At 38.7% G+C, this 27,546-nt stretch overlaps 1 protein-coding gene across 1 annotated transcript; it reads left to right on the top strand.

Moving 5' to 3' along the window:
* The first annotated feature begins 12,860 nt into the window (after positions 1-12,860).
* sim2 (SIM bHLH transcription factor 2) lies at positions 12,861-25,266 on the top strand. The gene is made up of 11 exons (XM_076274929.1): positions 12,861-13,035; positions 15,205-15,287; positions 15,447-15,536; positions 18,650-18,758; positions 19,190-19,275; positions 20,483-20,682; positions 20,785-20,891; positions 21,887-22,034; positions 22,224-22,386; positions 22,822-23,206; positions 24,560-25,266. Exons 1-11 carry the CDS (start codon positions 12,861-12,863, stop codon positions 25,264-25,266), a joined length of 2,253 nt encoding a protein of 750 aa, XP_076131044.1.
* Positions 25,267-27,546: the final 2,280 nt, after the last annotated feature.

Below are 27,546 nucleotides of genomic sequence, written 5' to 3'. Positions count from 1 at the left end.
ATTATTATTATTATTATTATTATTATTATTATTATTATTATTATTATTATCTATTATTGATGGTTGAACAAATTACAGTCATAACTATAATCAATATACATATAATCAGTAAACATAAATCTTTGGTATAGAAAAATAAGTCCAGATATTGCGACCAAAGTACCAAATATTCATGGCGTAAGACAATAGTTAACAAAACTTTGTAGTAGCTAGTTAAGCACTACTCCAATTCAACTTAAAAAGAGCACTGATCAAATGGAGACGAAGGTTGGACAGAGAAGGCATAATTTCTCAGAAATAATGACCAATCTGTACATCGGCTTTTTTTCAATCAGTATTTTTCATAATTCTATGGTTTTCTACAACTTTCACATACAGTAAGCATTGGCTCAAGAGAGGATTATTGTGCAAGACAAAGCAGTGTTTTCCCGCCATTTCTCTGTAATTAGGTTTCTTATGAGATCATCTCATAGACATATACACTAGATGTCGCCTTGACTACTGCTGTTCATGGGAACGAATGTGTCAATCGAGACGCCATCTTGCTTCAGTGATCCACTCCTCTATAATGCATTAGCGTCAATCTGGGTAAAGATCTAGCGAAAATAAAATCACCATAAATCGTCAAAATCTCAAGCAATTATCTAGTTTTTTGGGTTGTTCCAACTGACAGGCATGTATTTATGGTTGATTCTAGAGAAAACTAAGCTTAAGACGATAATAAAGATACATTTTACCCGTCTAGCCCCATAGACTCCCATTCATTCTGCACTAGCTAGCGGCGGCCCCTAGAGGAACAATGAGTAAACTGCAACCAGGTTCGATACAATGAAAGTAAACAGGCTCTTCTAGACAGGCTCTGGTTGAGGCCACATACCCCTCGTCTCGTTTACTCATGTAAGTTGTAATCTCACCAGAAGTTGCTGTAGATCTGTAGAACATTTACCTCTGCTACTACATAGGCTACGCCAGTCGTTGCTTTTATAATCATGGGTCAGTGCCATGGGCAAACGAGATGTAGCTGAATTCATAAATGACAAATCCATGAGAAAGGTGATTTTCTTACGTTTCAACAACAAAGAAGCCGATCTGCCATCATTGTGAGAAGTTCCCAAATTTGTCGCTAATCGCTAAAAAGCTTTTCTTTTGCTGGGGATGGCCAAACGTCGCTAAATAGGTAACGCTGACAATACAGGAGAACTAGTTTAGCGCTTCAGATCCCTGTACAAAGATGGCGGCGGTGTTGACGCATGCTGAGAAGCAGAAGGCGACATCTAGTGTATATGTCTATGAGATCATCTCACCTCTGCACTCTCTTATTTGACCATTTAGCATACCATGTAGCATACCATGTAGCATACCATTTAGCATATCATTTAGCAAACCATATAGCATACCATGTAGCATACCATTTAGCATACAATTTAGCATACCATTTAGCATACCATGTAGCATACCATGTAGCATACCATTTAGCATATCATTTAGCATACCATGTAGCATACCATTTAGCATACCATGTAGCATACCATTTAGCATACCATGTATCATACCATGTAGCATACCATGTAGCATACCATGTAGCATATCATGTAACATACCATGTAGCATACCATTTAGCATACCATGTAGCATACCATGTAGCATACCATTTAGCATACCATGTAGCATACCATGTAGCATACCATTTAGCATACAATTTAGCATACCATGTAGCATACCATTTAGCTTACCATGTAGCATACCATGTAGCATACCATTTAGCATATCATTTAGCATACCATGTAGCATACCATGTAGCATATCATTTAGCATACCATGTAGCATACCATGTAGCATACCATTTTCAAGTTTGTAACAAGTAATTATTTTGGGCAACAATGAGTGATGAGTGATACTACAATGCTGTTGTATAACATTGTATGTCTTGGTATTGGGGGCAGGGGAGGGGGCATTTTGAGCATTTTGTAAAATGGGGGGGGGGGGGGGGCATATCCCTCTCAAAGTATATTATGATTACAGTCTTGTGCTACATATATTTACATATATATGATGACATTGTCCTATAATCACATATGGTAACCAAACTAGTACCCAAACTGCCAGTGATCACCTGATGCAAACAATTAAGTCATGCCGTTAGGTCATTTCCTGGCAATGCGATCTACTCTCATATGTACATTAATATAATTCCTAAAAATGGGAACACACTCATCAGTATTTTCTGAAGAAGACAGTAATTATGAGTGAGATGCTTGTGTACTGTATAAGAAGCATAATGCAGTGGTTTGACAAATGATAAATATTCAGATGTCATGACAAGTAGGATATGTGCAACTGCTTTATGTATGTGCACACACATACTACCTGGTATGAGGAGAGCTCTTCAGGTCAAAGACCACAAGAAGTAAGCTATTGCGCTGGGGCTTTTTCTCTTTGACAGAAAGAGAGCACAGAGATGGAGAGTTTATACAGAGACTGTCAGTCGCCACCCTCTTTAATCACACACTCACCACTGAAGAAACTGAGTTATAAGCACTAGTCATTTTAACAGCAAACATCAGTAACGGAATTTGTTTGAATTTTCAACATAACATTACTTAAAATTGAAAATCAAATATAGTGACCTGAACTTTGCATTAATTCCATGGAAGAACAAAACAAATATATTACAACAAAACAGAATATCTTTTCTCTGGCATTTGTTCCTCTTGAGGTCACTGTTTTGATGCTTCACCTCAAGGTTAAACCATAGAGCAGTGTTTCTCAAACTTTTTCAGACCAAGGACCACTTAACCAATAAAAAACCCCTCATGGACCTACTAAAAAAAGAGTAGACCTACTTCAACAGTATATTAGCCTACACAATAGGCCTACTCCCTGAACCACCTTGCTTATTGTCTTTGCACCATGCTTATTGTGTCAGAGGATTCATAATGATTTAAACTGACATAGCTTACTTAACTGTTTGGATTTACATACAAGTTAATATTGCAAACAACTCAAATATACAATATTGCAAACAACTCATCTATATTATATTTTACCACGTCTGTCACGGACCACTTGGGATAGCTTGCGGATCACACTTTGAGAAACACTGCCATAGACACAAATTCTATTTGGTCTCATTTGGACCATAAGCATGTGTTGCTATGTCAGTCTCCTTTGTCCTTTGCTTCCACATTCATTTCATATAATTTACCAACACTGATCCAAAATCCGTTCACATGTTTTATGAAAACTGCTTCAGACTCAGGCATAAACTTGCTGGTTGTTCATTCTAGTTGTATGAGCTATACGAATAAGATAACTTTGTCTAGCCAGCATTGCTTATGTAATAAGCACTCTCCAACTAGTACTATAAATATAATTGAATAAATAATTGACGGACATTGTAAATAGTCCAGACCGAAGCATACAGTAGGTGTGGAAAATATGAGTAGCTACTTAATGTTTTGATAAAGGGTCTTAGTATTCACAGTTACATGTGAAAGGTGGGGCTATATTAGGAATTTTAGCCTGACATTCACACATTCTCTAGATATTCTTAATCCCATTTTATATTGCATGAGGGTTGTGAAACATGGAACTACACATACATTAATGTTATGACATGTTTTCTTATGATGTGCATGGAAATGTGTATGTTTACTCTGAAGAAAAATATTATTATACAGACAGTGCAGGAAGCACACTGTTAATATACATTAACATCCCAGTGTTCATAATACAAAAAAACAGTAAAAGTAAAGAGAAATCAAATCATTCAAGATGCACACTTCACCTTTGCTCAGATTGATTGTATTTTTGTTATATCTTGGGACAATTTGTCTGTGATCACCAGAGCATCTGTTGCTCTAGTTTCCCTCATTGGTATTAAGATTTATTTAAGTTAAAATAAACATAATTAAATTATAAGTGATCTGTTTCCTATGGCTGAACGTGAAGGGATGTAGCTGTCAGGCCTGCTTTCTGGTTCACATTAATAAATGTGGATTCAATTAAACCCTTGCTCATTCAAAGTCCAAATACTTTTTTTCATCCCACACCCATGTTTTATTTCAGAAAATGTCTGCTGGAAATTAGTGCTATTAAGCACTCCAGGTCTGTGTAATGTCCAAACACATTTTTACCCAACATGCCTCCCTTCATACAATGGAGGGAAAGGCCAGTTTCTCAACACATAGCACACAAATGACCTTACGACCACAGCAATTTCACATGTTTTGTCACACATGCAAGAAATTGTATCTGAATGAATGGTATCTGCAAAATTGCTGATGTTAAAAATATTTTTTATTCACTATGAATTAAACAATGCCGTGCTCTCCATGTTTGTGTGTGTATGTGTGTGTGTGTGTGTGTGTGTGTGTGTGTGTGTGTGAGAGAGAGAGAGAGAGAGAGAGAGAAAGAAAAAAAGAAAGAAATAGATGCCACATTTGCTTTTGAACCTACATTCCTTTAGCTGTGTATGCATTGTGAGTTGAAAGTAGTTATGACATTAATTATTAGCCTTCACAATAAATGAAAGTCCCAGCAGTATTCACCATGTCATCAGATATGTTGCAATCATATGAAATGCTCCATGTCCTCTGCCATCTCACTTTACTTGGCTTTACTAAATTGTGATCTGTTGTTCAGCACACACAAAAGTGGAAGCCATATGTCTGCTATCAGTGAGTGAGTTGATCTTGGGCTGCTTAAGTGACTAAGAACTATAAATCCCTTGAGGTTTCAGGCCCCAGGATAAAAGGGAGCATGTCGTATTATACATGCAGAGTGATATTTTCCATGAGTAATCTTTCTTGAAGTCTTCATTGTTCTGCCTGGGTTTCATCAAACAAAATATCCTTATTACAGGCAATGGAACACAGAAAATTCCATTTCTGAATTATTTCTGTGACAATGATAAATTTCTTTTAAGCTGTAATTAGTCTGTGTGTGCGCGATATGACTAATCAAAACATTCAGCAATTCCACAAAGTGGATTTTCTATGCCCATTTGTTTGACTCTCAAGAAATAAGAACAATGTATTCAACCTGTCCTGCAGATTCCATCGCCTTCAACCATGTGTAATTTTTAAAGCTATCCCGGGGAAGCTTTCGGGCTTGATGATATGCGTTTTTTAGTGTCTGTTCCTTACTGAAAACAGCAGGGTTAAGTAAGGCTAATTGCACAGAGCTTTATATAAGGTGTGGGTCAAAGGCAGAGAGAGTTTGGGTGTATTTCTGCAGGGTTTCCATAGTCATGAGTTCTAAATGCCTTCCATATGTGGGAGAGATTTCACTGCTGCAATGCCTTTGCAGAAAAAGCCAACTTGGTAACAATGAACAACGCACAGCATCCAGGGAGGTGAGAAATAGCCCAGTAGATTGCAGCTTGTGCCAGCAATTGAAAAGTCCTTTAGAAAGGTGTACGATCCTGCATTGGCTACCTGACCATCTGTAAACAACAGATGCTCAGCTACTACAACTGGTGCATAGTATTCACATAAGATGTCTATTATGTGACAGGTGTGAAGTCTGACTTGGCAAACATACAGTCCCTTGGTTGGATTTTTCCGACTCTTGGAAATGTAATCACGCCGCCAAAGATGCATCGCTGAGCAGTTATTTGGAAATTTATGCAATTACGGGTATTTAATGCACAGTGGCAGACAACTAGAAACCACATAATCTAATCACCAAAATTGATGGTATTAAACATTCCAAAAACAAATCTGACCACCTGTATATTTGGATGTAAGCAATGTTTTTCAGTCCTGCACGACTGGAATAAATGGCATAGTCAATTAAGGAGAAGAGTCATCAGAATTCATCTATGGATAAATATTTGACTAGGATCTGTCATTAACCATGTTACTGAGTTATGTACAAATGCATCTGGTTTGAAATAGTTACTGAGAAATATGAGGAATGATAATCATTCAGGCCACAAAATCCTCCAAGATCTGAACGGACTCCAAATGCAATGAGATGCATATGTAAAACTTCACAGAACTTATCCCCTTAAAAAGTAAGAGGCTGACCCACATGCCCATAAATATGGTATCCATTTGCAAACCAAGAAACGTGTAAAAGTCATGTAGCTGGTGCCAGGGTGCCGTTGCTGCAAAAGGAAGTGTTTTCTTATTCATGGCCTGAATATTTTCTGTGCAACAAAAGCAGAATTAGTCATCACAAAATATTTCATCTTTGGTTGGTGTCCACATGATGAATTTTGCATTGACTTTTCTAATTCATGAGGGAACTAATTCTAAATGTTTGTAGACAATATAGAGAGTTGTCTGAATGACACTGGCACCTGCTTGGAAAGAAACACTTGATATCCCATATGGCAGGAAGTATTTCATCCACTAGGAGCCACTGTTGTGTAAGGAACTGAAGATCACTTTGGTATGACAGGGAACACATTAGTGTTGACCCCTTTCAGCCTTATTTATTTATTTATTATTTATTTTCCATCTAACTATTAACATTGCATTGAATCCATGAATGCATAGTTAGTTCAATAACTATAAATATAAAATCTTTTTCATTTTTGTCCATTATAACCTTGTATTTTGATAGCAGTTTATAATCTGCTTCTATCTCAATAAAACACCTCTGGTTTATCTTGACATCATCTTGACCAGTGTCTTGTGTTTTGTATGAACACAAGATAAGACATTTTTGTGCCAGGCTTCATATTAATGAGTTCCATAAAGTAAGTGACACAATTCAAGGAAAACAATGGAGAAATAAATGCATTATTGTCTTGTTTTAGTACAAAGGTTCTCAGTACTCTCAACATCAAATCCCTTCACCATTATATGATGGCAGCTTTCAAAACAATGATATAGGACTGTTGAATCCACCTGCAGGATATAATCTTCATGTTTCTCCAATTACTTCCAAGATTAATTTAATAGATGCTCCTTTGAGGTAACACTTTATGTCTGATTTTGCTTTTCATGTTTGATGAAAGATGAGTTAAAGAAAGATGAAAGAGAGAGAGTTCTTAAAAGATGGAGGCCTGCATATGTATTCCATTGTATAACATTGGACGCAAGTGGGCATTAGTTTAGTATTTGTATCTGTATTATGTAAATACTTTGCCTACATATTTATTGCCTTTATTTTAATATTAACAAGTGATTCATAATTCAGATTTTTTTTGTTTTGTTTTGTTTTATTAGGCTGCTATCTTTTACATGAAAGATATGGCATGGAAAGGTCCTGCAAAATTTAGGAAAACTCCACACATTTTCAAAGGAGCATTCATTCAACCCGGCATGCAAACACAACTGCACGGTGAATCCAGTCGGGTATTAGCCATCTGATGCTAATGAAAAGGATTTTGGTCAGACTTGCGGGTGCCGCTAGATTAGAACTCTGCAGTTACAGTAGTAACTTCTCACACTTACACTCATGCCTATAAGACTGATCAAAGCTTTTCAGATGTTAAAATAAGACAGCTCTTACCCTCGACCCCTGCATAATAAGCCCAGACGATCTGATGTAGGCCTATGCTTGTTGTCCTCTAATTAGTAGTGGCCTAACGACACTTCTGCATTGAGCAGAATTCACGAAACAGTCAAAGTAAAAACAAAACAGCAGAAAATATCACAAAAATATATCATGGAATTCTTACCTTGCAGTATTTCTTTCCATGACAAAAGGACTCTTGGTCTTGTCACAAGTGATGACTTTTTTACATAGATGTGATGCAGGGTGTAATGTTCTCATCAGCAGCAACTCAAACCACTAAAACAGGCTTATTTTGAACAGATGTTGGTCATCTGATAGTAATCTGTTGCAACTCAAGAAATTATTACTTTTGAGCAGCTGATGGGGCACTAATTTAGGGATATTAAATGTGTATGGGACACAGAATGTCAGTAATTGTTGTGTATACAATATTTCTTTAACTTTCTATTTGAGGAAACAAACACCTTTCACTCTTAATTATAATGACCACCCTAAGAGGTGGTTGATTTGCCAACCAGCCAAGCCAAGACCAATTATAAATTTGTATGAGTTGGCTGTACACAAAATATTTATTAAAGGATGTCATTCAAAGGATATGCTCAGCAACTGGGTCTTTTGAGTTCCTATATGAGAAACAACGTGAAAGGACATTGGTTGGACCAGCTTTTTTTTAAATCAAATGTGCTCAAGCACATCGGTTATGTTTCATTATTTTTCTTGGCAGAGATGCATAACATGTTACCTTTAGAGTGTCATCTTTAGCTGCTCTGGTCAATAGTAATAATGAACTTACTCGCCAAACACCCTACAAACCAGCCCTGTTTGACTAAATCTTCTACGCACATAATTCACAGTGTCTGACAGGAGTATTGAATCAGATCACATCTGAATAACATTTAAAAGTTCAAACTTTAAAATATTCTGCCTTCCTGGTGGTCAAATAAAATGTGCTACTTGGTAAAAACCACCAACCTACCAAAGTAAACATTCAAGTGTCAGTATTTCTGGAGTACTTAGGACTGAGGGGTACCTGTGCTCTAATTTATGAATAGCTGTACAGGCATGATTGTTTGATTTGCTTTTATATTTCTTGTTTTTAATTTAACCCTTCACATGATTGATTTTAATCAGCGTTTTAAAAAATATTGCATTCTACATTGTCTGGGATACTCTCTATTACTCCACCTTCTGAAATATGCTTTTCGCACCCACCACAGAATAGCATGTAATTATTCTAATTTAGCCATATGGTTCGGGTGCATGTGGGTGCATGTGTGCCTTTATTGCAAGATAAGCATAACAGGAAATAAAGTGTTGATGGGAGGAGACTGATCTCCAGATGGTAATTTGGGCATTAAACCCAGTCATGTATCATTAATCATCTGTCCACTGACGTCTCGTATATTTTCCTTTTTCACAAAAATTGTGCAGAGTTGTTGGAGAAGTTTGGATTTAACAAGTCATATGGAGGTGTTTAAAATTGCTGCTTGTGTTCACAGACATCCACATTTCAGGATATTTTGTTGGACAAAACTTGACAGGTATTCATGTGTTTTATGAAATATTTCCTTTTTGTTTCAACTCTAAATTAATTTGTTCATTTTGCTGAGTAATTTGATTCATCTATTCAAATGTACAATAAATAATATGAAGGTTCACTCTAGCTACAATGATACATGGATGTTTCATTTGAACATGAAAGTAATACCACAGTTGTCAGTGCTGAGGACAGAGGGGAGACAGAGTAAGGAGAGACAGTAACCCTTCAGCATAGCCAGTGTGTTAGTCATGTGGACAATGTCGCTATATGAAGCATTATGAGCGTTATTCATTTATTATTTTTGAATTCTCTTTGAAAATGACATTATTATACAATAGTCAGGTCTAACACAATTTTTAAATTTCTGATTGGACAGCAGACATACCGTGAGCAGGGAAATTCTGGCACCATCCCCACTCAGACTCCTCAGAGCTCACCATTGCGCCACGTTTGAGATCCACTTTAACTGTTGAATTGCGCCGTGTCCACATTTAAAGCAAGAGAGCAGGATGGCCGACAATGAATTTATAACAAATCCACTTCATAGGCTCCAATGCCCTGTGTTGTGTATCATGGGACAATGCATATTCAATACTTCACTATACACAGACATTGTTATGGTAATCCCGGCTCAAATATTGGCCTAAAGTTTTTACAACCAGGCGGTTGTTCAGTTCATTAAAAAGAAGCATACTTTTTTTAAAATATGGTCTTTAAGCCCATGATATATTATTTCTGATATATAAAGGAAGAACACTTTATCAACATGAGAAATGGCTATATTTGGTTTTGAACTTTGAACTTTTAGAAAAAGCAATTAGTTTTTCGAAGCACTGAGCCCTCTATTTACACAAGTAATGGAAATGGGGTTAGTGTCAATCAGTTAATGTTCTGATAATTTAAAACGACATTGTCTATTTCACGGCAAGTTCTATGTCCATATTTGCAGCTGTACAAAAAGTGTTCTTTTGAAAATACCTTCCAATTCAGTGGGGAGCATTTTTCAGAGGCAATAGGATTACCTTAATCAAAATCAAAATGGGTTTGGATGAAGGTAAGTGACTTGTTGATGTGAAAGGCATCCTTTGTACCTCTCTCTGATGCTGCAGTTTAAGCCCCTTTCACATATACGATGATTCATGTGCCAACCATCACTTGTCACCTCAAAAGTTTCAATTATTATAACTTTGTTGCGTAGATATTTTACCTTTAATTGCTGAATCACATTAACATGACATAGTCTCTTGTTGCTAGCTGCCGCATAATAACCAAACAAAGGTACAGAAAAACAGAATGAAAAGACACATTATCACCTCCCAGGTAAATACAGTGCGTGCGTGACTTCCAGAGGTTCATAAGAGGTTCATTACCATGTCGCCACGTCAGTTGCTCTTTCATAAACACTTACACGCACATGCACACACACACACACACACACACACACAAACACAAACACACACACACACTCAGTTTGCATTCATGAACACAAACAATTGGACACAAAATGTGATGCTCCACGTCACCATTTACACATCTTCACTGTTTTTACAGTCATTATATACATTTTACTGTTACCTGTGGATTGCTCAAAAAAGCTGGGTAAAGAGGTGATTACCAGAAATCGTAGGTACAGTTTTATAAAGTACAGTACAGATGGATGAAATGGGTAGGCAGTGGTGTAGTCTAGTTAGCTGTAGTGGATATACTGTGATGTAGTAGTTAGCTGTAGTGGATATACTGTGATGTAGTAGTTAGCTGTAGTGGGTATACTGTGGTCAACCCCAAATGTTAATATGTATCCTTGTCTATTTTGGCTATACTGAGATGGTGATGTGTTTTAAGTGTGTATACTACATAGTCCTGTGTATCACACAGACTACACCACTGGTGGAAAAAATTAATATCAAAGAGAACTTTAAAACAAAAATCATGTATCTGTTTTCATACCCTTTAGCTTCAGTGAAATAACGAACATCAACTATCAATCTCTGGCGTTTTAATTTTGTGTCATTGTCATGCCAAATGATCAGTTTCAGCTCCAGAGAAATGGGTAAAAACAGTGTGTGATTTACACACACCTGAGCTGGAAATTCTGAAATCCTTCAATAAAAGGTGAGCGCTTTCACTCGCATACATTCTCAGTCATAAAGGCTACTCAATCAGAACTTAACACTGTAAAACAAATGAACATAGGCTACTGGTGTCAGTGAAAATGTTACTGACTCTTCAATATGAATGCAGACACAGAGTGAGACCAGTAGGCCTGATTATTGGCATGAGCCTCAGGCTGTAAATCTGATTGGATGAGTTAAGTGCTTTGTGCTCAGTAATAATATCCAATGCTTGTATTATTGTCAAGATAGCCTTTAAATTCTGAATCTGACCAAGCCTGATCACATTTAGGAAAATGAAACTGAATTGTGGCTAAAAATGCTTAATCTTAAAAGGCAAGTCTAGACTTTACAGCAAAATGAATAAAGGCAATCCTAGGTGGGTGGCCATCTCCCAACGCCCAATCAAATCCCATCGCCCAATCAAAGAGTGACAGAACGATTGTAAATTAAAGAAAGTTGTGAAGAAAGGTATGGTAGTCATGCTATACCCTACCAGAATCTTAGTAGACCTTCCTGTGATGTATAGGTCGGTTTACCTCGCCTTGTCAGTACAGCAACCCTGTGACGTAGAGATTGTGCTTCAAGTGAGACACCGCCTCCTCTCTTGCCTTCAGTTCTGCGTAAAATATGGTTAGGTTACTTGCGGCTGCTGAGCTACCTTGTCATATTTTGGGATTATCGACCCTTAACAATGTTTTTTTTTCTGGAGGATCTACCACGACGTGGATTGACTGCAAGCAGGAAACACATTACTTCGTGATTTTTTTTACTTCCCCTGTTGGAATATAGATCTTTTCTCATTGAAATGAAGAAGTGGAAAACAGAAATACGCATTTCTACTTGAAGTAAGGTTGACGAATCTACATGAGGACACGTATATGTCTTGATTCTTGAAATCCCCAGCCCACCACTTCTTCAAGGGTTTGTAATCACTGGTCGCTCATGTAAAGTAGCCAGAAATGAATCCAAAAAACTAGGTAGCCTAACTTATTATTATATCATAGCTGTCTAAAATACATGACAACTAACACATCAGAATTAGCGTACTTACTGTTTCGCGGATGTCTACTGTAGTGTATTTTCTAATATCAAAGAGTAAAAGAATCTCTTTGCAGGGTTGTCTACAAACCGATGTATTATTTGTATAGGTAGATGATTTACAAGTGCAATTCCGTTTTAGTATGACACTAAAAATGCTTAATACTTTTGTAGTTTTGCATATTTGCATATTTGACAAACAGCCTAGCTAATGCCGCGTCGAATCCGTTTCGGGGATCGAGAAAGTGCGGGCTATTCCAACACAACTTTTGGTTGTCTGCCTCCAGAAAGGTTTTCTCATAACAGGTCATATACATATGTTAATGTTAACATGGATACTGACTTGTTTATTAACTGCTGTCACCTAAGAAATATAGGCCTACACCTATTTCAAAAATTAGGTCACTAATAACTGGATATAGCCCATCCTACTTAGGTTACAATTAAATAATTCAAGTTGTATCGTATCTATGTGCATCCACTAGGCCTATTTGTACATTAAAATAAGAATAGAAGCGTATCTAGCTCGAAGCAAACATATTTAGCATATTCAGGCTATAGATACTCTTTAATGGAGGGGATGTAGGGATATAGCCTAGGCCTAATCATAAATGTAAAGCCTATACATTGGGCATTTAAAGTGACTGGATAAGGCAATTTGTTATGCAAGTAGTACACTATTGGATCAATCAGAGATGAAGGAAAAGTCCAAGAATGCAGCGAAGACCAGACGGGAAAAAGAAAATGGAGAATTTTATGAACTGGCGAAGTTATTGCCGCTGCCCTCTGCCATCACATCGCAACTCGACAAAGCCTCAATCATTCGACTGACTACAAGTTACCTCAAAATGAGAGCTGTGTTCCCAGATGGTGAGTATATTTTTGTAATACTAGCACAAGTGATAATGAAATGTTTAGTCATGTAATTAGCCTACCTTTTCGTTTGGAGGTGTGTGGCTTGCCAGACCATTAATTAGATGTCATTGCAATATTCACTGATGTTGAAAAATCTTTCTCCTTGTTATCGGTTTAACCTGGTTATTGACATTTTTTAATGATATTTCCTCATGTCACATTTTTCTCCAGTCAACGAAATAAGAAGCTGACTTCAAAATCTCAAAATCGTTTTTTTCTGTGCTCAAACATTACATTGCGCACAGAAAAAGTGGGAAGCCAGGGTAGCCAACAAATGAAACCTAACATGTGTGACAAGCACAGACATGTGTGGTAGTCCCTGTAGCTCACAATGTAATTCAAAGAATCTTATGAAAATGATATTGAATTAGCTGAAATGCTCACATAGGCCTATATAACAAAATATTTTGCTTATACCTCATCTTGAAAGAAATGTAGGCTACTCAATATTTCTGTCCACTTATGCCTGCTTACACAGTAGCATAGTCTTGTCAAAACGCTCTGTCCCATGCAGCATCACCAGCGTACGGTCTCTGATGAGAAAATAGCGAAGTGGAATCGGGCCGGGGGACGAAAAATGGCATCTTTAGATTAATATCAGAGAAACCTGATTCAGTTTTCTTTTTTAATCGTGAGACTTAAATCTCACAGAAAACAAAGTTTTCTTGACTGGCAAAAGAGCGTAAAGAAATTTGGATAGGGTGCATCAAAGCATTCACTTGATTTTATTATTTTATGACGGAAACATACTTTCAAGTGCCACTTTCCCATTAATGTTAAGTGTATATATTATTATTATTATTATTATTATTATTATTATTATTATTTAATCCATGTCTGTCCATGTCTCTCATGCACGCCTAAGAAACTAAATATTTTGTACTGAAACCTCAATGCTTTAAAATAGCTCAGTAATTTAAACATTACTTCTGGGATATTCTGGGGGAAAAATATTTAAGTTACCGTGTGTAAGTTTTCTTTTTTGTTTGCCAGAGAAGTAAAAGTATCTTTGGCTAAATATAGAGCCAAACAGGTTTGAATACGCTAAATGGCTGATGCAAACGCACACAAGCAATCGGTCTATTTGCCATTTAATTTTGATCAGTAGGCCTATAGCCTCAAAATAATCAGCAAATTATAAAAACCATGTAGCCTAGATAAGTAGGCCTATTCATTATTACCATGACAAAAAAATGAGATGCGCACCAAGTCGCGGGTATGCTGTGGTGCCATCCTCGGAACACTGCTGCTGTCACGTGGAAGGTAATTTTAGTTATTGTCTAGATAGTCGATTAGGATTGGTCTCATTGTTATCCAGGAAAACCAAGGAGCTTTAAACAGTCTTCCCTCCCATAATATGCGGTGCAAATTTCATATTTGAACCCACGAGTCACTGCAGATATATTAAAATGGCCAATACTATGAATTATGAACTGACCTTACAAAATGCATTGCTGCCAATGCATTGCAGCGCTTTAAAAAATAATTATATAAGAAGTCATTATATATTTAAATGCTTGGACATTATAATGCAATTAAGGAAGTGAGTTTTGGGAAAGTAATATTCCATTACTGAACATAGCAAGTAGGCTATGGTTTACAAATATGCTTACAATGTCTATCAATGAAGATCATATAAAGGTACAAATCAATTTGATGGGTAAATAATAATTATGATATATTTAACTGTAAAAATATCTGTTACCTGCATAAGTAATGAAGTGAAAATGTGCCGAACTTTCCTCCTTGTCTCAGAGATACAGCTTTGCAAAGAGAAGTAGGTGCTGTTGCTGGTAACTTTTGACAAATTAGCAGAAATATTACTACTAAAATTGGTTGCACTGTGTTAGCGATTGAATGTACAGTTAGATCAATTAAATACATCTCTCTGAATAATCTACTTCTTTGATGATGACAAACATTTCAACAGACAAGTTTGCAACAGACCAGTTTCTTTGTTCAAGTGTACATCAAGCTCTGAATTTAATTTGCTAATTTTGCGATGAGACCATTTATTAAGTATCATGTGCATCCATGTCCTATAGTGAAATTCAGATTTGCCCAGAAAGAAATTATGTGAATTTGTACAAGAGTGACTTCTTATGTTTTATGTTTCATTCCAAGGTCTAGGAGATGCCTGGGGACAACCTACTCGAATCAGTCCACTGGACAACATGGCAAAAGAGTTGGGCTCACACCTTCTCCAGGTCATTATGTCAAGAAATCACCATATGTTTATGTAATGTTTGTAAAAAGATACAAAGTACTGTGTGGTTTTAACTTTTTTTTTTAAAAATTGAAACATTTTTTTAACCAATTGTTCACCATTGGAGCTCTACAAATGTATTCCTTTTCTACATTTTCAGACACTTGATGGCTTTGTCTTTGTTGTGGCATCCGATGGGAAAATAATGTACATCTCTGAGACTGCCTCAGTTCATCTAGGATTGTCACAGGTTTGTCTGCTTTGTTCTCTTCCCTCTTAACTGCTGCACATAAGATCAAGTCATGGTAAAACCAGCAGGTTATGAATATGGCTCCATCTTGACTTGAATTGACGCTTAAAACATTATCTGTTGTGTCCGGTTCACAGAGATAATCTAGGTCAGTCTTGGAGCAATTTGATAGCATCATTCAAACATTTGTTTGGAGATGAAGTCCCACAAAGATTTCCATTTAGCCAATATAGATAAGTTAATATTATCTGCCAGTCTCAGGGGGTCTTTCTGAAGTTGCCTGCCTTGTGCTGAGGGTATTATTTGCACAGTTACACAGCAAAGGAGACCAACCAATAAGACTGAGCTGTTGTTTGCCTCTACATCTAAAATAAATTGGCTAAGATTGTTTAAATTATTCAGATGTTAGCTCAGATTAGTAACTTCGTATGGTTTGTGTGGATGTCTGAGACACATTGCTATAAGCTCCTAAACGATTATGTGTAGAGATTATTCTACAGCATATATGTTAGTTAGTTATGTTATTAGTTAGTTGTAAACAACATATTATTTGTTCTCCGTTGGTGCCACATTCCAGGGTATTGTAAGAGGTCAGGTGCACAGGTTTCCTTGTGTGGCCATGAGATGACTCCAAATAGAAGCAATGTGATAGATAGCTGAGGAAGAACCTCTTACCCTTACCTCTTCACTGGTCTTTGGTGTGCTTGCCAACTGTATTCCGTTGCTTCCCATAAAATGTGCATATCTTTGCTTCTGTCTTACAATGACTTCCCTAGTTTTGTCTTCAAAATCCATTGTTAGCCTAAACTCAACATAAAAGTGCTCACCTTCAGAGTACAACACCATGCCTGCTCTTAAAGACGTTAGCCATTTCCACTCCATTCCATTTGCCAACAGTCTTGTTTTGGCCTCCACAAGAAAATATACAATTGATTTTGTGAAGTGGCAAAGGTTTGGTTTTTCTTTCAAACAAACATACCAATCTTCCTGTAATCAACAATGCTCTTGTAGTCCTGACCCTGCTTCTCCTCCCTTTACCTGTCTAGTGATCACCCTATTAGTTATTGAACAGCTTCAGTGGACTCCACATCTTCCCTGTTTGGAGCAGTGTTATTAATTGCTGGATTGTTACGCTGTGTGGAGGGTTTGCCTTCATACATTTGAGTTTCTCCATGGAGCTGACTATCATAATTTTAAAATTCACAGTAAAACCCCCAGATACTTCTTATTCCCTGCCTGATTCAAGGATTCTCAAAATTCTCCACCTCTCATTAACAGTCAGAGGCCCCCTTAAATGTGGCAACAGCCCAAGCTGCACTACCCCATCTTTAATGCAATCCATATAAGCTCTGATGGGAGGTGGCTGTGTTTCACTTAGAGGCTCTTATGATCACCTCCATTACAGTGGTGAAAGCTGAGGATGAAATAGTGTACAGAAGTTGGCGTAATAATACAGTGTTGAAATTCAATTAATGCGTTCAAGCATGATACCAATATCCAAATGGTGCCGGCATGTGGCTTTAGATAATGTTGCAATCTAATCAAGGAGTAGCTGAACGTCTTCCACAACAGATTGTGACCACCAAACAAAGACAAACACAAGGTCCAATAATACAATCAATTGGTCTCTGTTCCAAGCCCCATGAAAAAGTCCAGAACCCCTGCTATCTGCCCAGAAATATCACATCATTTATTTGCCTGGAAACAGACGAGGCTCTGCTCACCACTAAAGATCCTCCCTTCTGTCCTGAGAAGACCGATAGGTCAGCACTGCCCCATAGTAGTGTTTTTCTCTTTTGGAATGAAAATACATTCAGGACAGGACCACTCTTTTCTTTTCTGTGATACAGTCAGTATATGAGACTTCATAGACACCCCAGGTCCACCCTTATAGCCCTAATACGGACAACATAATGACAAGGTGCAGGAGCAGCCTGTGCAGAATGCACACGTTCTTGCACCTCTCCCCTAGCCAGTCTATCTGAGAGCCTGTCCAATGGGAGGAACGTCTAGAGGTAACACACGTTCCATGTGCCAGGGACTGGCTATACCTCTTGAAGATATTCCAGGTCCATTTCTTTCAAACGTGCTGTTTTCTCCTGACTGAACAGAGTCTTGACCCATTTGTAGAATATCAGTCCAGCAGCTTGCTCCTTCTTTCCCCTTTTCTTTAGAGGAGCTGTAACTGCTGGTCAGCCCTTGGTTTCTGCCCACTGTGCTAAAATAAAAAATGCTGAGCACACAAGGGAAATATATAATTGGATCTATATTGTATGCTCTTGGTAACAGGAGACAACACACAGACACATCCTGACGCCAATAAAAAAAAAAAAGATGCAACATAGCTCATTTGCATTTTGGCAAATTACATTGTTGGTGTAACTGTGGACGGAACACCTGTTTCTTTGTGCCTAAAGCTGAGAACATGTCTGTGTGTGTGTGTGTGTTTGGCTGTGAACTCCCATATTCCTGCAGTAGTGGTGGAATAATGTGGAATAGTCTGATATACAGTACTAATGATAGTATTTGATTAATCTCTGAATGCAACAAGTAGCAATGAACTTTATGGTGTTTTCCTTCTACTATGTAAAGCAACCTTGGGTTTAAGAAAGGCGCTATATAAAATAAACTTATTATTATTAAGTATAAGTTTGGTGTGTCTGATGAGGCCTGCGCAGACACTTTGCATTCCTCACAAGCAGAATCAGTTCTTGCAGTCACTATTCTCTACAACTACAAAGCTCAGATTAAGTCTTGGGAGTGCATCTGTGAAGAACCCATTTATCCTTGAAGTGTTGATCAGTAGCCTCCTCTGTGTCTAATCTGACCAACAGATTGGAGTAGTAAAATAGATCAAAGTTTCATATGGACTTTGTTTATGTTTTCACATGCAAATGTTTGTGCAAATTAATTTATAGCACCAGCTAGTTACTAGCTCACACTATATCAGTGAATGGGACACCAATCAAACTTTCCTGGACCCATGTTGGATGAATCCACACATAGGCTTTGCCTAAATAATTTATATCCTTGCACTGATACACATAAAATGAAATAAAACATGAACATTTGTCACGATAACAAGCTCAGAATAGAAGTGTCTGTGTCCACAGGTGGAGCTGACAGGAAATAGTATTTTTGAGTATATCCACCCCTCAGACCATGATGAAATGACAGCAGTGTTGAGTGCACACCAGCCTCTCACTCCTCACTTCCTGCAAGGTACACAACAGCAAACAAAACAAGCTAAAATGAATGCTACAACATGAACACTTCCTGACTGTAATAAAGCAGTATTGCTTGTATAAAGCATAAGTATTGCTTATTGTTTGATTGTGCTGGTATTTACAAATGTACAAAAGTAATGCACTAAATAGTAAAGACACCCTTTTTGTAACATGTGATGCATTATCATAAAATAAATATAAAGTTTAAAAACATAACTAATGCAGAAGTGTATGGTTAATTCATGTTAATTGAGTCATTTCACTGAAGAAAGCAATGTAAAACTGTATCCTTTACTTTATCCCTTTATCCCTATAACTAAAACAGGAAGAAGTATATCTTCATACTCCACTGTTTTTACACCATAACTAATTGCAATCTCCCCCTGCAGACACAATTTAAAACAAATGTACTTCTCTATGCTGCAGAGTATGAGATGGAGCGTTCCTTTTTCCTGAGAATGAAGTGTGTTCTGGCAAAGCGCAACGCTGGACTAACATGTGGCGGTTACAAGGTATGCAGAAACACCCTGGCATTATGAATTCTTCACTGCATACAGAGTTGTATGTATGCAGAAACACTCTGCCATTGGGAATTTATCACTGCATAGAGAATTGCATACTGTATGATTTCATTATAATTTGCTTGAGTAGAGCTGATTTTATGGTTATTGCCTTTAATGTTTAACTGTAATGAAGAAACACCAAGATAAACATTTTTTTTAGTGGGACATGCAGATTCAGGGTATGGCACGTGTAGCCTTCCATTTGTGTGTCTGTCTGAATCGGTCCGAATTTTGCATTGCAAATGGTTGGATGAAAAGCAGGAGCAAGCAAAACTTACTGTACATACCACATCGCCACGGATAATTTGAATCAGAATTAGACACTATTGTGCTTTTCATGTATGCTGAGCTCCACACTTGAATATAAATCAGTTGTAACCACTGTCAAATGTGGACCCTGTAGTCTAGGCTAAATGTTGAATATGCTTTCATACAATCGTGTCACCATCACATGAGTGACGCTAGGATATTATTTTTATATATTATTTACAAAGCAAAATGATTGATATATATATATATATATATATATATATATATATATATATATATATATATATTCTCCGTTATGCCTCTGACATTTTTCCCTCACGGAACAGCTGGGCTTCACAGCACTCAATAAAATCTTTCCTTCAGCCGTCACACATAAATCATTCTACCGATTGCTTTGGAGATTTGTTTGAAATTTACACGGGTAATAAACAAGCCATTTATGTTAAGTAGAGAATAAATCATCCCCCTGCGCAGGGGCACCATTGCATGTCCGGGGGCACTGCGTAAGTAAACAGGAAGTGAGAAAGATAAATAGTGCGGAGTAGGTCCCCATTAGTACGTCAGCATGTGTCTGTGTCCGTGGGCCGCGAGCAGCCGTTAAACTAGCACAGAACTAGCACAGAGCTTCCACTCACAGTCCCCATCAGAGAAGCCCAGCATGCTCTGCAATCTCTGGCTCACCTAAAGGGAGCAATTCACTTATTCCCAATAGGTTACAACTATCTGCTCACAAATGTTCTGTTTATACTTTTATTTTTTATTGCCATTATTTTTTTAAAGTTTGGTAGTCCTGGTTCTATTGAGAGAATATTTATATGATTCAGAACAAACTGATGAGGGTGACAATGGATAGTATTCATGCTTTCCCCCTTACTCTATTGACTAGGTGATCCATTGTAGCGGTTATCTGAAGATCCGGCAATATGTGATGGACATGACTATCTATGACTCCTGTTATCAGATCATAGGTCTGGTGGCAGTTGGCCATTCACTGCCTCCAAGTGGAATCACTGAGATAAAGCTGCACAGCAACATGTTCATGTTTCGTGCTAGCCTAGATCTAAAGCTCATCTTTCTTGATAGCAGGTAAGTGCATAGATTCACACATTCATTCACAAAACAGTGCTCTATACAGACAAACAAAACAAAGAGCCTTTTGCAAATACTCTAGTTATTTTTGTTTTGCAGGGTTGCTGAATTAACAGGTTATGAGCCTCAGGATCTGATTGAGAAAACCTTATATCACCATGTCCATGGGTGTGACGTGTTCCATCTTCGATATGCTCACCACCTGTGTGAGTGCACCCAGTATGCAAATGTTTTGGAAATGTGCTCATGAACATTGCCTGGTTCACACCAGATCAAAATTTCAATTGAGATTGAGAGTGGGTCTGGGAAGTTTTCATTGACTTACGACTTCCAAGGGTGAAATTAGCAGTGAAATTAAAATTAAATTGTTCCATTATACTTCTACCTAATAGTTTCAGAAGTGCAGTAAACACATCTTTCTTGTAAACAATTTTAAATGCAGTTGGTTACTCAATTCCAAACAGACATATTTATCCCTGTCACCATCAGCGCAGCGATTGGTTGTGTTGAATGCACTGTACTATCTGTCATCATATAAAGTCTGCTCCGTAAGTGATTGTGATTGGACTCCTGCATACCAAATTGAAATTTGCTAACAGGCTTGTCTGGATTCACCCATGCTATCATGAACCTGTATGACCTACAAAAAAGACAACTATTTAGTCATATATAGGCTCAGCAATGGTAGTCTATTATTTCCTACGATCTTGTAAAATGTGTGCAATAATTTGCATATGAAGAGTTTGGTTCCAAAACGCTATATCTCAGGTAATATCAATAAAATTGCAGTTGTGTTGTTTTGATTGAGTAAAGATAAATCAAATAACAATAACCCAATTATAGTTCCATAAAATTACTTGCTGAACAGCATTTCAAAAAGATATTTATGAAAATTCAATAAAAATGGAGGATATAGAGTTTTGGAGCCAAACTCTTCAAATGTAAATAAAGGCAATTATACTAGAAATCAACTGTCAATACTAAAATCCACTGAAAACAGGGTTTCAATGAGTTAGAGCTGGCATCTACAATAAGTGCTGTTCCATCCATTTCTTCTTAATGTAATTGTGTCATTTGAAACTCTATTCTAATCATTAGCATGCTTGCCCTCAACGTAAGCATGTATCATTTCTTGGTCAAGCAACCATTCATGAAATCACACTAGATACTTATGAATAAGATTTCCTATTCTCCTTTATAGTGTTGGTGAAAGGACAAGTTACCACCAAATACTACAGGATGCTCTCCAAACATGGCGGATGGGTATGGGTTCAGAGCTACGCCACTATTGTCCACAACAGCCGCTCGTCACGGCCCCACTGCATTGTCAGTGTCAACTATGTGCTAACGTGAGTGTGGTATTAACACAGGTGCACAGTCCATCTTTCTTCATCTTAACTCTTTCTGAAGTAGTAGCTTTTTTGGTTGGTTATTCTATAATAAGCCAGCTTTAGCAGGGCCTTCAACGGTATGTTTCACCTGCTTTCTAACACTGCTGTCGTGATGAGGGTTTTGTGTACGTATGTGGGCCTTCACAGGGAGATTGAATATAAAGACCTGCTGCTCTCCCAGGACCAAACCAGGGCCATCAAACCAGTGCTAACCTACAAGAGCACGTCCACATCACAGGACTCCCGGAAACAGCTCAAAACCAAAGCAGTCAAGATCAAAGCCAAGCTGAAGATGTCTCCTTACCCTCAGGTTGGATTCCCTCTCTGCTCCCCTCCTCTGATCTTGTTAAAGTTGTACCAATAGTTAAAGGGAATTTTTTCACATAGATCTCTGTTTCTCGAGGTCACCAAGTACTGTCGGTGCGAAAACGAAAAGCTAAAGCAGCCAGGCAGCTACAGCGTTACACTCTTGGGGCATGTTCATGAGCCCCCATGTTCATGCCCCCAGAGTGTAATGCTGTAGCTACCTGGTTGCTTTAGCTGCTGGCTGCAGCAACTCGAGCTAGTGTTTTGGGATTTTTTCGTACCAACAGTACACAGTGGCCGCGAGAAACGGAGATCTATGTGAAAAATCACCGGAATTCCCCTTCAACAAATCAGCAACATTTTTTTTTTTTTTATGGACAGCAACTAATTTTTGACATTCAATCAGTGACATTGTGGTTGATGGTTTGTGTCCTTTTAGCCAAGTCCCTCTTTCCATTCTGACAAGCTGGAGTGCTCCTCTCAGGCTGGAAGCTGGAAAGAGAGTCCCCCATGCAGCCTCATATCCTGCCAGGAGCAGGCCTCGGTGCCTGAGGCTGCAGAGGTGCTCTGCACTCCTGCCTATGGACTTCCACTGCCCTACCCCTATGGGCACTTTTCCTCAGACAGCCCCGCATTCGCGGTCAGGAAGCTGCGGCCAGCCCAGAACTCCACAGGCCAGGCCACCCGCCAGTTACTGAGCTCCCTGCAGACCCGGGCCGATGGCCACTGGAACTGCACCAACCCTTGTTCATCGCACTCCACGAAAAGCCACCACAACCACACCTTGAGTCCCTCCCCAGGGCCCTGCAACAGCCCATATGCAGGTATGCAGATTTTGCAAACACTTGCATACCTGCTCTGAGAGTGACGAAGTAGAAGTAATGGTATGTCATCCTATAAAGATGGCTATAGATCCAACTCATGTGGCAGAATTTGTGGACTAATTGACAAATTTCTTCATTCATCATAGCCATCATATAATAGGTTAATTGAACAATGTACTATGTGCTGCTTAATTTTTGAGACACTATAACTTGGATTACTGAACAGAGCACTTACTATTTGCACAGGTGATTGTAACTGTGTTGCTCGTTTGATGAATGGTCTTGATTGACAATATTCCAATTGTTAAAGACCCACTTTTGTTCCTGTTCCTGTTCTGTTCCTCAAAATGCATATTTTGAAATTTCATGAAGAACCCTTAATAGCCGTAAAATGTTGTGGATATACTGCAACTCATTTAATAATTATAGGACTTGGCCCCGCCTGTGACACCACAGTCTCATTTCCAACTCGTGGGATTTTGTTGCATTGTCTTGTTTTACTCAACAGCAGACCGCAGAAAAGCTTTACCTTTAAGCCTGGCTATGAGGTCCATTTTGTGTGTGGTGGAATGGAGGAGGAAATTCAACCCGTGGGGCACTATAACTCAACACTGCTCTACTTTAACTGATTTATACTGATCTCTTCCTGGGATGACTTCACTTACATTCTCACCATCATTACACACTCAAAGCCCTCCAGACACAGTGCATTTATAAAGTCTATTAGACATGCCTTTGGCAGACCAGAACTCAAATAAAAATAACAGTATCCTTTGACAGTTACAAAAGACATCATTGGAGCAAGGGTCTCTTTCAGGAAAGAAATAGCTCTTCAGAGTGGTGAGCATCAAAAATGAGCTGTTGTATGAAGCACCATGAAAATAGTTAGCCCCAAATACAGAGGCAGCTTCAGCTGCAGGGTGGAAAACAGACATCTTCTTTGCTGAATGAAGAACAGTCCCTTTGCAAGTGATTGAACTGCCAGTGATTTTGTGCCAAATGGAATCTAAAAGTCAATTCACACACACACACACACACACACACACACACACACACACACACACACACACACACACACACACACACACACACACACACACACTTTAAGTCAGTATTTAAGTCAGTAACTTCAAGTTAGTATGTATCACAAAATTATTTGTATTAAATTATAGAACGTATTAATTATTTTTCATTAGCGATCATTATCTCTCATCTATATAGGGGTTTCAAGTCCAAAAATTATCAGAGTTGTGTGCTGTGGGTAGCTGTTCCTCTGTGTCTGGTGCATCACTCAGCACATACTTTCCCTGATGTCACCAGTTACAATTCAGTTGTTTTAATGTACCATATCATTTTCAACTGCAGGGCCAACAGCAAGCAGAAGATACATCAGTGAACCAATTCATGAGGGCTTTTCCAGCTGTTCAACTTCCAGACCTAACAGTGGGTTCAAGGAGGAGCCGTATGAAAACCCCCCTCAGCATGTCACGAAAGAAGACAGCAAGATGTTGTTCAGTCGAGACCCTAAAGACTCTCTCGACTCGGCAGAGAAGGGTAATCCGTGCAACATGTTCGGTGGCCCCGCATTTGCCAAGGCCAGCTGTGAACAGGCTACTCGACCCCTCCACAGCCGGGGCCAGCACTTACCTATGCAGGTTATGCTAGAGCAGCGGAGGAGGCTGTGCATGATGGAGTCCTCCTACACACACCGGTCAGACCACCCCGGCTCAGACCATATGGACAGCAGTGGGGACCGTGGGACCCCGAAGCTTGTGGAGCAGTGTGGCGCTGAGGATAAGAGGATGTTCATGGGAGTGGGCCTCGGGGGCCATACCCCCTATGTGTCTTTGAACCTCCACCATGTTCTAGCCAAGCATAGCTCCTTCCAAGGACCAGCATACGCACTGGGCCATTTAACGGACAATTACAGCTACAGAGGGGAAGAGATCAACCCATACCTCTACAAAAGCCAAAGCCCAGCGTCCAGCTCTTCACCCGAGAGCCACAGGGAGATCCCCCATTACATTGGCACATCTGTCATCATCACCAATGAGAGGTAACAGGCCAAAGGGTCAAAGGGCAGACCACAGGACACTGAGTGAGAGAGAAAGAGAAAGAGAGAAAAGTGAGAGAGAGAGAGAGAGAGAGAACCTCATTGCTTTCAGCAGACTGACACCTTACACACATATGAGATTCCTGCAAGGGGCGGCATGCGATTTCAGGTTTATTGAATATATATTTTTGCATACTTTTGAGCTGGCATAATGTAATGCGTTGGCAGATTGTAGCCAAAATTTGCATATTACAAATTTACAGTCCATTCAAGAACGAGCTGTATCTTAGAAAGAAAACCTGTAATGATTTATATTGCTTTTGTTTTTTACCATAAATTTGCATGTTTTTAACACAGCTATAACACAATTTCCTAAATTCAGTTGACACTGCAAGCTTTAAATGTGATGTTCTGGTTGTTTAAACACCCCAACATAGTAAAAAGTAAATCTACAAAATTAGGAAAGGCACTGAAATAATTACTACTATGTGGTGAATTGTGCAAACAAGGACACCGGACCACACAATTGTCAGTCATCAGGACGAAAAGGCCCATCACCAGAAGGCATATAGAGGCTCTCTTGTCGCCTAACAACCAGCTTTCTCAATGCTTAACATTAACAAGACTTCAGTTGGCCATTTAATTATGATTTTTCTTAATGCAGTAGAGTCATGTGTGTATTTATTCTTGTGAAACACATAGCGATTTGCTTATTTATAATGCAAAACAATTGTCTCATGTATAAATAAAAGCATTCATTTTCTCTGTGAAGAACTTGAAATGACAGAGAGTAGTTTGCTTTCAACTGGAATAAATATGTGAAATGGCTTTTAGGTTTATATCATTTTCTCTCCATGTGCATATTGCTGGCTATTTTCCTATGCAAAATCAAACTGGCTCATTGTCTGGTAATTCTAATAGTTAAGGGAATAGCTGAGTTAAGTGAAAAGATACGATCTGAAGATTCATTTGTGTAATGTTAGCTGATAAAAAAAAAGATTTATTTGTAGTACAGTACAGAACAGTAAAGTCATGTTAGACAATAGCCCAGCTGTGTCTACATAAACAAAGATTTGAAGCTGAATTTAGATCACGTTAGGGCTTATGGTCTACATGAAATACACCATCAGTGTGAGCACACCTGTGAGCCCCCCCCCCACACACACACACACACAACCCATCCCCTTAGTATCCACCATAGACTTAAATCCTTGAGGTTTTAAGCTATGCCAGCACCAAACTTCACAGAGAAAGCACTATAAAGAGTAAGTAGTGCTTTATTTTTGTTTACGAAAAACGATAAGGCCTCCCATTTTCTAGAAGAAAAAAAATTGGAGAAAAATTATTCTGAAGGTGAGCCAAAGGGCTCCTGTGTGCCGTCCTGCCAGTCTCCTGGGAGGCCAGATAGAGATGTGGTATTATGCAGCCAATATTAAAAAGGATAGATTCCTTTGACCCCTGACACCTTCCACAGAAATTGTTTAATAGGATATTGAGAGGGCACCATTTATGGATCCAAGGTAAGCTATTTGCCTAATGAACTTTCAAACTACTTCAGTCTTCAGAAAGAGTGACCAATCCAATACTTGACATGCACAGATATGTGATTAGCAGCAAACGGTCCAAACATCCAAGTGTTCCCCCATACCTTTCTATCATGAACATAGCAAACATGGGAGGAATTGTTGAAAACATGCCTGATATCAGGTACAAGTCTACTACTCCCTGAATGAAAATGGTACATCCTATTCAAATAGGGATTGCAAAATTTGAACCATTTTAGACAGGAAAATCTAGTGCTGGGTATGAAAACTGAGACTCCAGTACTGCATACAGTTACAAAACCTTTGGATGAGGGAATAATTCATAATGAGGTGAAGGCTTCATAGAGCTTGCATCGTCTGTAGGCATATTTTCACTTCATCTGGCAGAGATGAGCCAAAAGCCTAAGGTGCTGAAGACAAATGAGGTGTCCTCTAACAGGCCGAGGGATGAGCCAAAGGGAGCGCAGGAAATGGCCTCTCCGCCATCCCGCCCCGGCCCTCACGCCACACTCGGCCTCCGTCCACCTGCACCACAGCCTTCTCCCGCACCTCATCACCCCCTCCGGGCGAGGGAGCCCGAGGGGAAGGGAAGAATGGGGCCGGACCACCTGGTCCCTGAAGCATGCAGGGTAATAGTGTAGCTGGTCAACATGGTTTTTTTTTAAAACCCATAAATACAGCAGCGCTTTACTCACTATAACATCTACAACTAGGGGTGAGCTGTGGATTAAGGTATAACTCTT

This window comes from Alosa pseudoharengus, unplaced genomic scaffold (genome assembly GCF_046254945.1).
Source record: "Alosa pseudoharengus isolate Yale_2024_CS ecotype anadromous, Long Island Sound unplaced genomic scaffold, YU_APseudo_1.1 YU_APseudo_1.1_scf_8, whole genome shotgun sequence".
Classification (NCBI taxonomy): Eukaryota; Metazoa; Chordata; class Actinopteri; order Clupeiformes; family Clupeidae; genus Alosa; species Alosa pseudoharengus.
This window is presented reverse-complemented; position numbering and strand designations above follow the sequence as displayed.